This window comes from Pimephales promelas, chromosome 4 (assembly GCF_988280905.1).
Source record: "Pimephales promelas chromosome 4, fPimPro1.hap1.1, whole genome shotgun sequence".
Lineage (NCBI taxonomy): Eukaryota > Metazoa > Chordata > Actinopteri > Cypriniformes > Leuciscidae > Pimephales > Pimephales promelas.
In genome coordinates, this window is record NC_142772.1 from 23,394,905 (window position 1) to 23,412,018 (window position 17,114).

Here is a 17,114-nt window from a genome sequence, read left to right on the forward strand (position 1 = left end):
TACTTACATTTTAGTACAACAAATCTTGCATGTCACAAAGCACTTGTTTTTCCACCTCCACGAATGAGACGAGTGTTGTTCATGTTGCCTTGTTGAGGTAAATTGTAGTTTGTACGTTATATGGATACTGTATGATCGAGATCGTTATAAATATCCGGATAGGTTACGGCTGACAATAAGGATGGATCTTAACTTAATGCTATTATTTGATTTTGATGTGGTTCCACACACCAATCAAGCTAATCAATCTATCTAAGCTATCAAGCCTAGTTATTAGTCAGTTATTGCAATTATAATAAGTATATCCAACCCGATCTCACGACCAAGTCGTACGAATTCGACGAATGATTAAAAAGTGACTAATTCGTAACAATTCATACGACCTCACTCGTACGAATTAATACGATTTTGCTAAATCGTACATATTTTACGAATTGGCCAATTCGTATGAATTCGTACGAATGACCTACCCCTTACCCCGCCCCTAAACCTAACCATCACATGGTTTTAGACAAATCGTACGAATTAGTACGAGTGAGGTCGTACGAATTAGTACGAATTAGCCACTTTTTAATCATGCGTCGAATTCGTACGAATTGGTCGTGAGATAGTGTTGGTATATCCTATTTACACATGGAACAGGACTGTAAAATAAAGTATACAGTTCTACCATATTTTTGTTTTATTTTAAGGGAAAAATAGTTTGATATTTTACCTAAATTATACTGTATTTTGTAGATAAAAGGAAAGTGTGCCTTCATCCAATATATATATATATATATATATATATATATATATATATATATGAAATGATGATCTGAGTTTCTGAAATATGTTTTGACAGATTTGAAGAGTGTACATTCATCTTCATTTGCCATGAGCCAGAGAGCGGATGAACTTTATATTTGTTTGGGATAGTTTTGATTGATTTCAGATCTGAAGCTTACATATAATCTGGTATTATTTAGGATTATTTTATTGTCCACAATCCACAAGGGTTAGAACAGTGACCTCAATGGGCCTGGGACATTGATTTTAGACTTTTAAACCTAGAATTATGAGTCGTTGATGCCAAAATGATACATTTCGTGGGGTTAGTAAGTACATGCAGAAATGTACCTTTGTGCATATGAACAACATCATTGGTTTCAATGATGAACATGTGTTGTGTGATGCTTGAATCAGTGCGCTCCTGCAGAATAGTCAAGGACCCCATGATGTCAGCTTAATAGCATGTTACATGTTTGATATAATAATATAGATTAAGTAAGATCAAAAGCAATTTTATATAGGTAATCATTTAATCTCTTAAATGCATTTATTCCTGTTACAGCAGCCTTATCAAAAGCTATTTGCTATTTTATTATCTAGCCAAGTTTGAGAGCAAGAGAAATTTGGAAAGCAGATTTCTTTTTCTTGCTTGCAATTGCCCCCACTTCTTTTTTTTTTTTTACTGTATGAACTCTGACTTGGCAGTGAGACAAAGATTACAAACCATATACTAACTCATCTTTACGTTTCAACGAGAGCGAAAAATTGAGCCGTATAAGCTCTTTGGACTGTATATATCCCACTGTACTTTCAGATCTGCAATTGGTCAAATAAGAATTGCTAAAACTTCAGAGGTTAAAACAAAATCTATATATCAGCTCCTTTTAGAACCATTTATTTTATTTCTTTTCAGCATCACTGTGCTTTTCACTTCTCCCTTTTTTTTTTGTTCAATTATGGATTTTATATGTACATTTCATATGGAGCTTGGGAACATTCATCTTAGCCCACTGGGCCCTTATTAGTGTAGTTGCTATGGAGGAGCGTGTTGCATGAATAATACACTTTATTCTTCCTCCTGGGGAGTTTGAGCGCTGGAGCAAGTAACTGAAGCGGACATTAGTAATGCCATTATGCAACTAAAGGTACGACCAAGTTCACCAGCCATTATTATGACCCCCTCCATCAAACACTCACATGCTAAAAGCCCTTTAAAAAAAAAAAAATGCCCTTCCTTTGGCCCGAGCACAAATTTGTAATTCGAGAAACAATGTTCATGCTATGCCTGTGGTAATTGTTAGCTTCAAACAGTTCATAATAATTTGAAGGGTTTAGATTAAACGTGGCCTTTTGAAAAGCTCAGTAAAACTCAGGATAAAGACATGTTCCGTAAGCAGGTTAACAGCACAGCGTTTATCATATGTTCTATGAGGAAAAAAAAAAAATGGCCGGAGAACTGCGGACACGTTAATCAGTCTTATGATACAAATTTACATGCATGCACGCATCCATCCATCTAATATAATCACCCTGTGATATAGTTTACCTGGATAAATACAGTGTACTTGCGTAAAACAAATGTATACTATATAGCAAATCTCATCTCAGCTGCATTGTTTATCTAATTGCAAAGTGTAACTACTGTATATTGTCAACCATTTCTTTGTACAGTATAAATTAGTAATAAACTGTACATATTTGTTTCCGGATACATACAGTATTCATCGCGTATAGGGTGATATTCTACAGTTATAGCATATCTCAACTGCTTGACTGCTTGTATCATCACAAATTGTTGTTAAAAAATTGACTTACCTGTGTAATTCATTTATTATGATATTCCTTCAAAAATGCAATTACGTCTTGCTAAAATATTACAAAATAAACACCCTAATCTGTCTATCCAAAGTAAACTGTTGCAGGAGTTTTCATTTGGCCATGTCTATTCTTATTAGCTCTCCATTCTTGGAGGGATGTGAGTTGACAGGAGAGACTGTTTTTCTCTGGCCAGACTGCTATCATGGTGACATTTCCATGACATTCCTGGATTCCTCTTACACCCTCACCCTCAATATCCGAAAGACTTTCCAAGGTAAGCTTGAACTTACCTTGAACTTACTCAAGAGATTTTGCTCCCTTGGTGGAGACCTGGACAGCCACTGATTAATATTTTGCCTCTGTTCTGTTTTTTACTCGAACTTGTAGTTGCATCCGTTCAGTTTAGTCAGCATGTCTTGTCATATCTTCAAGTGGTTGAACTCTGGAAATTAGAGAGAGGATAGACAGCTCTAAAAGCTTTTCTCTGCCAGTCATAGTTCTTAGTGGGAGAGGCGAGTGTACTGGGCAGGAAGGAGTGGAACTGGTAGGAGGCTGATACTGCACTCCGCGTAAAGAATGAAGGCAGAATTAGGTCACGTATGAGCTGTGTAAGCTCTTACCCTGCAAACTCCGAGAGCTGAACATCTCTTTTAATGTGCCTGCATAGGCATTAATGCGAAGGTGTGGTTATTCTGTGGTACAATGATTCTCGGTTAAGGACTCAGTGTTCTAAATTACCTGAACAGTACTGTGACATTGCTTCACTACTGAGTGCATATAAGATGTGCAACTCAAAGTTGGAAGACATATGCAAGATATATATATATATATATATATATATATATATATATATATATATATATATTATAAAGCCATATCAGGATTTTTCTAAATTTAGAATCAAAGAATTGGTTGTATTCGTGTGTGAATTTAAACTGAATTGGCCGCACCCAATAAACAATTTAATTGGAATTTGATTTGGAATGACAGGGAGAGGAATTTGCATAATGTCAATTTAACAAATTAATTGCAATCTGGGGAATGATCTATCCATCCATCCGTCTGTCTGTCTGTCTGTATTTGTATCTATCTATCTATCTATCTGTCCGTCCGTCCGTCCGCCCGTCTGTCCGTCCGTCCATCCATCCATCAATAAATAACTATCTGTCTGTCTGTATCCATATTGTTCTATCATTATGTTGATCTATCTATCAGTCTTTTTATCTATCCATCATTTAATCAATCTATATAAACCTTTACACCTCCAGGCTTTTAAACTTCTCAAACAAGCCAGCATGCAAAGTTTTTTTTTTTTTTTTGATAAAAATGTATATATATTTCTTTGAATTTTATTTACTTTCAGTTGTTCTTCCTTACTTTCAAATCCGACTAGCAATTATACATCCTCTCTCTCCAATCTTCCCGTTTGATATTTGGGGCTTGTATTGTTATAAAATAAATTAATAAAAGTGATCAAATAAATTCTCAATTAAATTCGGTATGGTGCACAACAGTGCAAATTAGATTGGGGTTGGAACATTATACTTAGGTTTGTGCTTCAAAAGAGTCATATTTAAATGTCACAAATTTGATTAGTTACCTATAAATAGTACAGGTTATTATATTTGTAATTGATTATACATTGCAAAGTTTTTTTTGTTTTAAAATGTTCAACCAAACTATCTCCTAGCTTAAATTAAAAAAAAAAAAAAAAAAAAAAATGCTATGGTTGATACAGCTATAGTGGGGGAAAAAAAAGCTCTCTGGAGTCCCGAGCCTCATAAGATACATACAGGTCATATGAACATGACCTCACTGTTGCTCTGCGCTGGTGCTTTGCTCAATTTGGCTTTACTGGAAGTCTGATTTGAGCTCCAGCTGCTCGCATGCTCACCACTCTAGCTCCCAAATGCTCGGTTCAATCTGCTCATGATAACTCAGACATGGAGGCTGTCTGAGCCCCTCTAACCTCCATCACCTTCACCCTGGAGAGCATTTGAGGGGACTCCAATTAAAACACCTACTTCCTCTGGATGTCAAGGTACATTTATCCAGTGGGCTATTTGTTTTATTTGATGCTCTATAGATGGTTGGGTGTGTAATTATCTTAGATGGATTGCTTTATTTAGTGACAGCTTTATTTGCATGAACAACACAGAAGTCAGATATAGGTGATCCAATCGATGGGTGAACGGTTTGTGCAGTAAAAACCTGCACAGGTTCAGCCTTCAACACATGCAATTAGCATAATCCAACCAAGTGATCACCATATCTCCATATTAATACGTTACAATTTCCATACCATCTCAGTGACATTACCCACAATCTGCATAAATGAATAAATTAGAGAGTGAAACACATTTGGGTTGCTTACCCGTCTCACTTCAATAAAGTTTGAGTTGATTCGTATAAGTGAGCAACTAAAATGAACTCTCTTTTGGGAATTTAGACAGAGGCGTCCATCAGAGAGTGATTAATTGTGCGGGAAACATCGGGCGCATTGCTGTGTTTAACCACCGCTGAGGATTTACTATTCTGCATTGGAGCCGGGCTCGTCTGATAGATTGGCTTCCATTGTGTCTTGTCAGAAAAAATCGGGATGCGTGAGCCAGCCAACATCAATTACTTTCCTGCCACAAGCACGAGCCTCCCAACAACGGCTGACATTCTTGTTGATCCCCCTGACTTGCACCACAAAAGGAAACAGCACAGAGGACAAAGCTTTGTTTCATTGGCCACAATGCCTGGCGATGTCTCTCAGGAACATGTGCAAATGGGGCATACGTCCCCCTCCTTCCTTTCTTTCGCTCCCGTTTCTCCTCTTCATACTGTCTCTCTCCATCCCTGTCTTGCTCTCCCTCTTCTTACTTCCATCTCTCTGGAGGTAGAGAGGGGGCTGTCACAAAGCTTTGTGCGGTTATAGATCGTCATGTCAGAATGCAGGCTTAGCTGTCACCCTCTCCTTCAGGATGCAGATGACTTTTAATAGAGTTCTGGCAAGGTTATTACATGATGTATCCCTCTAATTAGCTACTACTCTCATTATATCTTATAAGATACAGTGCTGGAATTCACAAATGTTGATAGGGTTACCTTCTGTGTCACATATCTTCTTTTAGTGACTTTTTTTTAAAAGTATGTTGTTGTCTAAGAACACTACTAACAAATTGTCCTGACTGCCTGCATGTATATATTTGAATGTACAAAGCAGCAGAAAAAAAAAAGTGATTTGCACTATACAATTGAAACGTTTTAAGTCTCTTATGCTCTGAAATAACTATTTTCTAAAATAACTATATTTTATAATGAAATTTATTCCAAAGGATGAATTTTCAGCTGCCACTACTCCAGTCTTTACGGTCATGTGATAATAAAATGTTATTTTACAGCATTATTTTCAAAATGTCTAGTATCGTATATGTTGAAAACGGTTGTGCTGGCTAATATTGTTGTTGAAATATATATCAAAATATATATATATATATATATATATATATATATATATATATATATATTTTTTTTTTTTTTTCAGGATATGTTGATTAATGGAAACTTAAAAAATAACAGCATAACATTACAAGTGTCTTTATGTCAATTTTGATCAATTTAGTTAATCCTTACTGATTAAAAGTATTCATTTCTTTAAAAAAAATTAAAATAAATAAAATAAAACACTGAACCCAAACTTTTGAATAGTGTAATATCCTTCGGTTTGCATGTACAATCAAATATTTTGTAGAGTGTCATCCAGATCTCTTCTGCTTAGGATCCTATTTATATGTATGCCTTTTGAACAATCTACATTTTGTCGGTCTTTGCACTTGAGAGCACATTGATCCTATATCTGTAATACATCTCTCTATTCCACCCATGCCCTATTGCAGAACTTGCGACTGATTTTTTGAAAGATTAAGCTGACTGCCCTGCAATTTCATCTACTTTTGACAGCATGCAACCCGATGCAGGCACTCTAATGTTTTAAACATCAGTATGGTATTGATAGGCCATGAAATATGGGTCCTCTGGGGGTTCTTATGAGCTTGACTTGCTTGCAAATGCAGGAATTGTGAAGACTAAAAGATTAGAAGCAACTTTGTTTTCACTTTTTTCTTAAAGGCGATACAATCAAAGTGGTTTTCCATTTAGAGTGGGGACACTCAAATCCTTAAGAAACCAATGAAGAATGGAAATCTCATCACTCGTTCCAGTCAAATGAAATCAATTCAAGTCACTTTTCACCACACAACAACACAATTAGCTTTACAAAAACTATTGCCCCAAGTGAGCAAAATAATCAATATTTGTTTTGACCATTTGACCACTTTCAGTGTTACCCTGTTGTTGTGTCACAGTCTGTCGTCCTCACCAGTGTGTCCCGTCATCTGCACCACACTTCCCCGGATCCTTTTGTTTCTACTCCCGGACTCACTCCCCAATCAGCCACCTGTTCCTCGTCCTGTCATCATCATTCTCACCTGTTTGCACCTCGTTTAGTTTGATTCCTGCTTGTATTTAGTTCTCCCTCTGTTAGTCAGTCTTTGTCGGTCAATGTTGATGTTACCCTGTGTTTGCTCCTGTTCATCTTTATCCTTGCCTGTTCCTTTTGTGAGTAAAAGTTATATTAATTGAATCTGGACTCAGCCTGTCCTTCTGCCTGCACCGCACCGTGACAGATTGACCGACCCAACAGCAACATGAACGCAGTGAGTTTTCCGGGGAGTCTCTACCTGATTCGGCGGCCCCGCTTGATTCTGGTTCCCCGAAAGCCTGCGTTCACCGTCAGCCCTGCAAAGCTCGAGCTCTCCTCTCCGCTGGTTCCGTCCAGCCCCGCCGAGCTCGAGCTCTCTTCTCCGCTGGTCCCGCCCAGCCTCGCCGAGCCCGAGCTCTCTCCTCCGCTGGTCCCGTCCAGCCTCGCCGAGCCCGAGCTCTCCTCTCCGCTGGTTCCGTCCAGCCTCTCCGAGCCCGAGCTCCCCTCTTCGCTGGTTCCGACCAGCCCCGTCCAGACCGTCCAGCCTGCCCCAGAGACCGTCCAGCCAGCGCCAGAGACCGTCCAGCCTGCCCCAGAGACCGTCCAGCCAGCGCCAGAGATTGTCCAGCCTGCCCCAGAGACCAGGATCCCAACCAGCCTCCCTCTCCCACCTCCTCCCGTCATGCATCCGTCAGCCCCTCCGTCTGCCAGCTCCCCTGACCCAGTCTGGTCGTTGGATCTCCGGCCTTCGCCTCACACCTCCTCCATCTGGACACTTCCTCGGCCCCCGGTCCCATTGGCTCCCCCGTGGCTCCTACCTCCCTCAGCTCCTCCTTGGCCCCTCAGTCCACCACCTCGGCCAGGCTCCTTCGACCCTCCGGATTCCCTGCGCTCCCTCGTCATCCTCCCTTCACCATTGGACTTCCTTCCCTTGGCTCCGCCCTGTCATGTCACCCCCCCGGTTCTGTCGGACTCCTCATTCCCTCCAGTCACCCATCGGCCCTCACTCCCTCTGACCTCACCGTGTCCCTCTGTGCCCCTGTCGTCACTTCCGTCACCTGAGCCTGCGGTGTCACCATGGTCCCTCGGTCCCTCCTCAGCACCATATGTCATCTGTCCCTCAGCTTCACCCTGGTCTCCTCTCCCATCTGCTCCATTTGCCAGCAGCCATATCACCCTGTATCCCAAGACTGGTTGCCCATTAAAGCTAAGCAGGGCTGAGCCTGGTTAGTACCTGGATGGGAGACCTTCTGAGAAAGACAGGTTGCTGCTGGAAGAGGTGTTGGTGTGGCCAGCAGGGGGTGCTCACCCTGTGGTCTGTGTGGGTCCTAACACCCCAGCAAAAGTGATGGGGACACTATGCTGTCAAAAAGAGCACCGTCCTTCGGATGAGACGTTAAACCGAGGTCCTGACTCTCTGTGGTCATAAAAAATCCCAGGATGTCTTTCGTAAGAGCAGGGGTGTAACCCCGGCATCCTGGCCAAATTTGCCCAGTAGCCTCTGTCCATCATGGCCTCCTAATCATCCCCATATACTCCAATTGGCTTCATCACGGTCTCCTCTCCACCAGTAAGCTGGTGTGTGGTGAGCGTTCTGGCGCACTATGGCTGCCGTCGCATCATCCAGGTGGATGCTGCACATTGGTGGTGGTTGAGGAGATCCCCCCTTCTATGTGAAGCGCTTTGAGTGTCCAGAAAAGCGCTATATAAATGTAACGAATTATTATTATTATTATTGCTCCGCCCCTGTCAGTCGGCCCCCTGGTGTCGTCAGCCCCAGTTCCATCGGCTCCACCAGGGGTCCTCCCTCCATCTGCTCCGCCCTGGCCACGCCCTCAGCCTGCTCCGCCCTGGCCACGCCCTCAGCCTGCTCCGCCCTGGCCACGCCCTCAGCCTGCTCCGCCATGGCCACGCCCTCAGCCTGCTCCGCCCTGGGGGGCTTCTCCCTCCTGACCACGCCCTCCACAGCCTCCAGGGCGCCCACCCAGGGAGTGATGTCACAGTCTGTCGTCCTCACCAGTGTGTCCCGTCATCTGCACCACACTTCCCCGGATCCTTTTGTTTCTACTCCCGGACTCACTCCCCAATCAGCCACCTGTTCCTCGTTCTGTCATCATCATTCTCACCTGTTTGCACCTCGTTTAGTTTGATTCCTGCTTGTATTTAGTTCTCCCTCTGTCAGTCAGTCTTTGTCGGTCAATGTTGATGTTACCCTGTGTTTGCTCCTGTTCATCTTTATCCTTGCCTGTTCCTTTTGTGAGTAAAAGTTATATTAATTGAATCTGTCCTTCTGCCTGCACCGCACCGTGACATGTTGCAAATTGTATAAATCAATTGAGTTTTTATTTGGAATTTTAAGATTAAGAAATGTATTCTTTTATTAAGCAAGGGCACATAAAATAAATTTATAATGGTAAGATTTCTTATACATGCTGTTATTTGATCAAATAAGTGTAATACACAAAACAGTATTGATAATAATAAAAGAATGCTCAATGATTCTTGAGCAGTAAATCAGCCTATTAGAATAATTTCTGAAGGATCATGTGACACTGAAGTAATGAATGCTGAAAATTCAACTTGGCGTGATCAGGAATAAATTATCACATGAATAAATTGTATCTTAAAATGAATTAAATAGTTATTTTAAATTATGGTATTATTTATTAATGTTTGTACTGTATTTGTTATCTACTTTTTATTTGCTGTATTCAAAATAAATGCAAACTGAGTGAGGAAGAAACATCTTTCAAAATCATTTAAAATTCTTACTGACCCCTGACATTCCCATAGAAATAAATACATATTACAAACAATAAATAGTTTATATTGAGGAAAATAAAATAATTTGTATTTGTTTTCATGCAATTTGTACAGAAACGTATACCAATTATCTACTTTTTATATATTTTTGGTTTATTGCTGGAATCATTACTTTACTTTCAAGTTCACCCTGGAGATTACTTAAAAAATAATAATAATAAGTACTGGTATCTGATTCCAAAAAGTCTGTAAATCACCTTATAAAGCGGTTAGTTCCAATACTTGATTCTGATTGGTCAATATCTGTGCTTTATTCATGATAAAATCCGACTATGACCGCTTCACCCAACGGTTCTATTTATCACTGCACAACACTGCGTTTCCTATGTTATTTTTATTTGAGCTTTCATGCATATTACACATTGGAATGTTGTTGCTTTTGCATGGTCAGGGACTATTTTTTCTAGCGGAAAGAAAGCTTTTAGTGATTTTACTTCATGAAAGTTGCACTAATACACACACACACACACACACACACACACATATATATATATATATTTTTTTTTTACTTTAATATTTTTATTGTGTGGTAACCGTTTTATAAAATTAATACGGTAGGCTACTTGAGGCGCTGTATCGTGAGCGGCTGAAGGGGTTGCAGGCACTCTACTTCACATCGTGCCTAACAACGCCCTTCAGCCGTTGCTTATTTACAATACAGCACAGCCTCTCGTACCTTATTGCTGACTCATATTTTACAGCGTAAAAGAGGGAAACCAAACTCAAGTGGAATCAGAATAATCTGGGAAGACAATGCTCCTGCCAAGGCACATTACATTAAATGTACATATGCAACATATTGCAGTATATACGTACCTAATATATGTCACATGTCATACTTTTAATGAATCCATCATTCTCTTATAACATCATAAAAGTGACATCTGGTCAAATAGCATTGCTCTATAACCTCACCTTGACCTTTTCACATACTGTGAAATTTTTGCTCCAATTTAACTCTTTCATTGATTTTTTTGTGAGTGAGTGAAATGCCAGATCTCTCTCTCTCTCTCTCTCTCTCTCTCTCTCTCTCTCTATCTCTCTCTCTCTCTCTCTCTCTCTCTCTCTCTCTCTCTCTCTCTCTCTCTCTCTCTCTCTCTCTCTGTCTCTCTCTCCTCGACACAGGGGTAATGCAGTGCCCATGATATCCTTTATCCCTCAAGCACTTGAGATGCAAAAGCTTACACTGCAAGCAATGTTTTAAACTGCTGATGTCTGTTTCTAACCCATCTGTTAGCCCATTAAAAAAAAAAAAAAAACCCTTCTTATTTATTTGTGTCTATTTTACAGGACTCTGCCATCCAAACCCTTGTCACAATGGAGGCATCTGTGAAATCAGTGAAACGTTCAGGGGCGACACATTCATTGGATACGTCTGCAAGTGCCCATCAGGCTTTAATGGAATCCATTGCCAACACAGTAAGTTCATACATTTACTTATACCACGCGGGGCAGGTGGGTTGTTGTTGTTCGAAGAGTACAGTTGCTGCATTCAGTTGTTAAGTTGTGCTCCACTTCTTTTGAACACATCTGATGTAAACATGCCCAATTCCCTATCAAAAGCTAGTCTCTATGCTGCGTTCATATGATATGGGAGAACACCTTTATTTGACCGATTGTGAAGCGTGTTTGCCAAGAGGAACATCTTGCAGATACCACAGATGTGATAAAAAGTAACAAAATAGCAATAGAAAGGGAAATAAATAAATAAATAAATAAATAAGGTCTTAACCAGATATAGTTATCTGACAAAACCTTGACTTAGTGGCAGAGGTATTGGTTTGGCAATGATCTTTAAGAACAATTATAAAGTGTCTAAATTATGACGCTCTTGATGTTCTTGAATGTCTATCACTTAAACTTGCTAGTCCCGCTCCACTTTTGATTTTGTTAATTTATAGACCCCCTAGATATAATACAAACTTTTACTCTGACCTGACTGAACTTTCACTCACTCTCGCCTGTGCCCGGCATGATAGAATCATGATGCTGAGTGACTTTAATATACTTGTTGATTCTGATTGTACTGCTGCAAAAGATTTCATGGCTGTTCTGGACTATTTTGAAGTATTTCAGCATATTGATTTCCCCACACATTCTCACTGTCATACTCTCGATTTGCTTTGTACTGTTGGTATTGAAAATGTGCATGCTCAGGGTCGTTATTTGGGTATCTCTGATCATAAACTAATTGCCTTTGACTTCTCACTTCCCCTTGAAAGAAACAAAAACAAAAACTACCACATCTTACCGTAACCTGAGATCTGTAACTGTTGACAATTTCTCTGCTGCTATTGCTGTTTCTGCGCTTCCTACCTCGCTCAATTTCCTGAGTCCTGATGAGATAGTTTCACCCTATCATGATGAATCTATTTGTAATGTTTTGAATGAACTTACTCCGTTAATAATGAGAACGGTCCCATCTACCCATTCCTCTCCTCAGTTTACCCCTAAGTTTAGAGTTTTGAAAACAAAATGAAGGCATCTTGAATGACTTTACAAAAAATCTTCCATTCTTGTCCATTTCATGACCTTTTCATATTCAGTAGTCAATTATAAAGAAGCACTTAACATTGCATGCTCTGACTATCTTTCTACTGTTATCAACAAAGCCAAGTGCAGAACTCTTTTCTCAGAGATAAACAAACTGGTCAAACCATCCTCTGTAGCTATTACTGGACCCGTTGATCTCTGTGAAAGTTTTCAGTCCTTTTTCTTGCAAATATATATTTTTCTCCAACTGCAACCTCCTATTCAACCCCATCTTTGACAGGCTGTCCGCTTGACACATTTTTTACTCACAAATCTGTGGTTGAAAAACTTATCATCAAATCACATTCTTCCTCCTGCACACTTTATCCTATTTCAACATACCTTCTAAAAACTCCTTTGCCATCACTTATTCAACCAATTACTCATATTATAAACTTATCTCTTGCCACACCGCATGATCTGAATGTAACGGCCATCACTCCAATTCCAATGAAATCCGGCCTCAACAATGTCAAACCTCCCTTTCCTTAAATGATCTCCTCCTGGCTTCTGATTCTGGTGCCCATAATATTCTGGTTCTTCTTGATCTCAGTGCAGATTTTGACATTGTATGCTAGCATGATGGAAAGAAATTTGTTAAGATAGCTGAGAATCGATCCCGTACCGTCACTATTTCTCATTGTGTTCCTCAAGGTTCTGTACTTGGTCCTCCTTTATTTCTGTCACTTGGTCAGATCATCAGAAGGCATGGTCTCAATTTTCATAGTTACGCTGATGATATTAAAATTTGTTTCACGGTTAAACCCAACTCACTTTGTCCAACCACTTCTGTTTTCTTTTGCCTTCAGGAACTTAAAACATGGATGTATGATAACTTACTATAGCTTAATGCTGCTTAATGCGAGTCTGGAGTTCGAGTTCGGCCGGGTCCGAGTCTTTCGTTCTTCCTGTCAGTCCCATAGAGGCTATGCTGTCAGTACCAGAAAAAAGAATGATTAATTCATTTTCTTCGAGTCTTCGGGTTTGAGTCCTTCGTTCTTTTGTCACATGACCGCAGGTATCTCGCATCAAATACAACATTAGATTTATATTATTGACCGCATCTGAATGTATATTGTTTTATATTTAGGCATTAAAATACAAAATGTATGCAATAAACATAATCTGAAAAATAAAAGTTCTTATTATTGTCCCTGTCTGTCTCTTATCTACAGTATATTGTGCATCTGTGGTGTGTTTTATTATATAGTGTACATTAATTAACTACTATTGTATTAAACATTACGTGCTTGTTTGTAAAAAGTTTGTTAATTAGTAGGCTATTCAATACTGTGACAAAAGAACGAAGGACTCAAACCCGGAGACTCGAAAAAATGAACTAATATGGTGTTATTAAGCTATCTGAAATATTAAAACATTGAAAACAATTAGAAGAACATCAAGTCATAGCTGAAAGATTTTCAATAAATTGCTTCTATGATGAAGAATCAGATGTTTTGAGTTATTCAATGCACCTTCTAAATTGATTTAATTGCTTTTTTCAAGTTTGGGCAGACATTGAGGCAAATAAACCCTGATAACTTTACACTGTAGGTGGAAGGGCTTTTAGTGTTGTTGGCCCCAAGCTGTGGAATAAGTTGCCATCTGATCTTCGTGCCACCCACTAACCTACAGACATTCAAATCTAAGCTTAATACTCATATATTCACCATGCTCAGTAAATAACTGTTTTTCATTCTATCTATCTTTCCTCCATTTTTTCACTTCTTTGTTACATGCTTTCTCGATCAAAATGTATGTTTTATTTGCCTATCTATTCATTATTGTTGTCTCCATCTGCTTAATTGTTATAGCTAGCAGATTGCCTGTCTCTTGCCTGTCAACTGTTAGTATTATTTTGTAAAGCGACCTTGGGTTCTTGAAAGGCACAATAACAAATAAACGTATTATTATAATTATTATTATTTCCCCTGAACACGACACACTTCCATGGGCCACTAAGAATATGTGCACCGGAGCCTTGGGCCCAACGACCTTCCCCATCACTCATCACCAACCCTCCAAAATTCTTGATGTGTCGTGTCGTATTGTGCCTTGGCTTGTCATGGACCAGAAACATGTCAGACTACATGTTGCTTCCCGACCAGTCATCAATTGCTGTCTTTAATGACATATTTGATGTCATTGAGAAGGCAGAACTACTAAATGACTTCCGGAAACAAGAGAGTAAACAAACTATTGCTACCAAAGCAGCATGTTAGCTTAATGCTAATTCCAGTACTCACCGGTGAAGCACCTCAACTAGTTCGCCAGCATTCATCTTCTTAACTCTGTCGTGATACTCCCTCAAGAAAACATTATAGTTGCATTAGTATTGCTGCAATAGTTTTGTTTCAAACCTTTCCGCCATTGGATATTCCACCCGGCAGCACAAATACCATCATCTCTTTTTCATTTCGTCGTATTTGAAAGCTGTGTACGGAAGAGCTTCTGTGCTCCTATTGTTCAACATCACTGATGTGACGGAACCTTTCATGGACTACCAGAAAAAAAAAAAAAAGAAATATGTTATTTTATTAGATGTCAAAAACGAATCTAATTCTTATGTTCCATTCTGCTTGTGATTTCATATTTAGTTTTCGAGTCAAATTATTTAAGATTAAGGAAAAAACACATGCCTTGTATTTAAATACTTAAGCGAAAAGCAGTATTTGAAAAGAGTATATATGTCAGAACTCACATTATTCAGAAAAAAGTTATGGATGGATGACATACTACTTCCTTTGAGATTCTGAAATGTGTATTAACTGGGCACTTCACTATCCCATGAGGCCATGTGAGATGAGATGTTACTTTCAGACAGTTAATGTTTGCGATTGCATATGCAGAAAGGGATATTTCCTCTTACTATTAAACAGTATTTCATTGGTAATGTCATCAACAAATTTACTTTCATTTAAGCATTTTATTTTTCATTTTATTTTACAGGCCTGACGTCATTTATGTTTGTATTTACATCCACTCAAATACAAGTGCACACACATTTCTTTTTGCTGTGATCACGGCAAACAAAGACAGATGTTATTGCCTGATTTATTTTCAGTTGTGTTCTTTCTTTTTTTTTTCTCCTCTGCTGAACATATGGTCAGAAGCTGTCTGATCTTTTGGCACTCCAGCGAGAAAAAGGCAGAAAAATCAACATTTACTCTTGCATATTAAGTGTCTATGATTGTGTGGATACAAGCTGGAGGACAAACCAGAGATGAAAAGGGATTTGAATATAAGCTCCTTAACTGCTCTACTGATGTAACTCATAGTGACTCTGTCTTGCTCCTTAATCTTAAAATCATCTCAGTAATAATTGTTTAATCCAGGGGTTCCTTTCTATTGTCTATTGATATTGCGATTTTTCATGGGGTCCACACAATTTGTGGAAACTATTTAATGCTGTGTTGCCTGTGTGTCATTGAGATACTATTATTTATTTATTTCTGTTTTTCTGAAATTTTTTAAATGTTTATATATATATATAAACATTTAAAAAAAAAAAAAAAACATGACTACTGTAGCTAGTTGATTTCTCCAACGATGCATCATACTATCGTAGTGAAGCGGCGAAATACGTAGTTGTACGGGAAATGCACCCCTGGGCAGCTGCCCATGTCACCCGTGCCTAAATCCGCCCTGACCCCTAAGTAGTCATTTATAAATTGAGCAAAATGTTCCATGTCAATTGCTCCGACAAGATTCGCCAATCACGGTGCATTTAAAGCATTAGCCACTGACCGAGCCCTCTCACTATCATCCATATCCATTACAAAATAGGTATACATCAATTAAATATTGAATTAAAAGATTGAAAATGAGAAATGTCTGCCGTGTTTATACCTTTCGTGTATCCAGAGCATGCCTCCATGAGACCACAAGTCCACAATACGCCACAGAGCGGGGTGTTTTTATAGAAACACGGTATTGCGATTGTGGCACATTGTGACTCATGCCATAGAGAATTCGCTATATTCACAAAGTTGGAATTACAACAATCATCAAGAAACAAGCAGAGATAACAGCATTTTATTATGGATTATTAAAACAAAGGGAATTTTAAAGACGGTAAACCTTTTAGAAAACATATAAAGACAATTTTAGATGTAAATAATTATGTTGACTAATTATTCTAGTATTAAAATTATATTTTTGTATATAAATGATATATTGTATTAGAACTGGAATAGAGTAGGATGCAAGCATACTGTAGGTGAAGGCTGCTGTTGGACGAGATTCATGATAGTGGCAGATGGGGCATAGGTGAGGAGATTACGATGGCCAAGGGTGCATTTGGGCAGGAGCTAGTAAACACTGCAATTGGTGTCCAAAGATGTGGAAGGAGAAGAGGAGTAAAACAAAACAAAAAAAAAAAAGATTATTTTCCTAAGGAAAGGATTATAATAGTGGAAAGAGAAAACAGTAAACTATTTTGCATATAACCTGCAGGCTCTCCAATGCCAAGTTCTTCCATCAAAATCCAATAACAGTTTGTTTGACCAAACATGGTTGTTTGACATTTTAGTATAATTGAAGGATTGTTTAGATCAGTGACTCGTTTGTTTTATGTAAAGTTGTAGACACTTGAAATTCACCAGGTTTCGGTGTGTTTACAAGATGTCTCTTGAGCATAAACATTCTGCAGAAGACAAATATTTCTTTGAAAGAAGACCGTATGCCTTATCAAAGCCAAATT

General features: G+C 39.0%; 1 protein-coding gene across 3 annotated transcripts in view; it reads left to right on the forward strand.

The window, feature by feature from the left end:
• edil3a (EGF like and discoidin domains 3a) overlaps nucleotides 1–17,114 on the forward strand; it is a 231,918-nt gene that overhangs the window by 72,197 nt on the left and 142,607 nt on the right. For all 3 annotated transcript variants that reach the window (XM_039653200.2, XM_039653201.2, XM_039653202.2), the window contains one exon: nucleotides 11,171–11,299. In XM_039653200.2, the coding sequence (XP_039509134.2) occupies nucleotides 11,171–11,299 (129 nt within the window). The remainder of the gene's footprint in view (nucleotides 1–11,170; nucleotides 11,300–17,114) is intronic.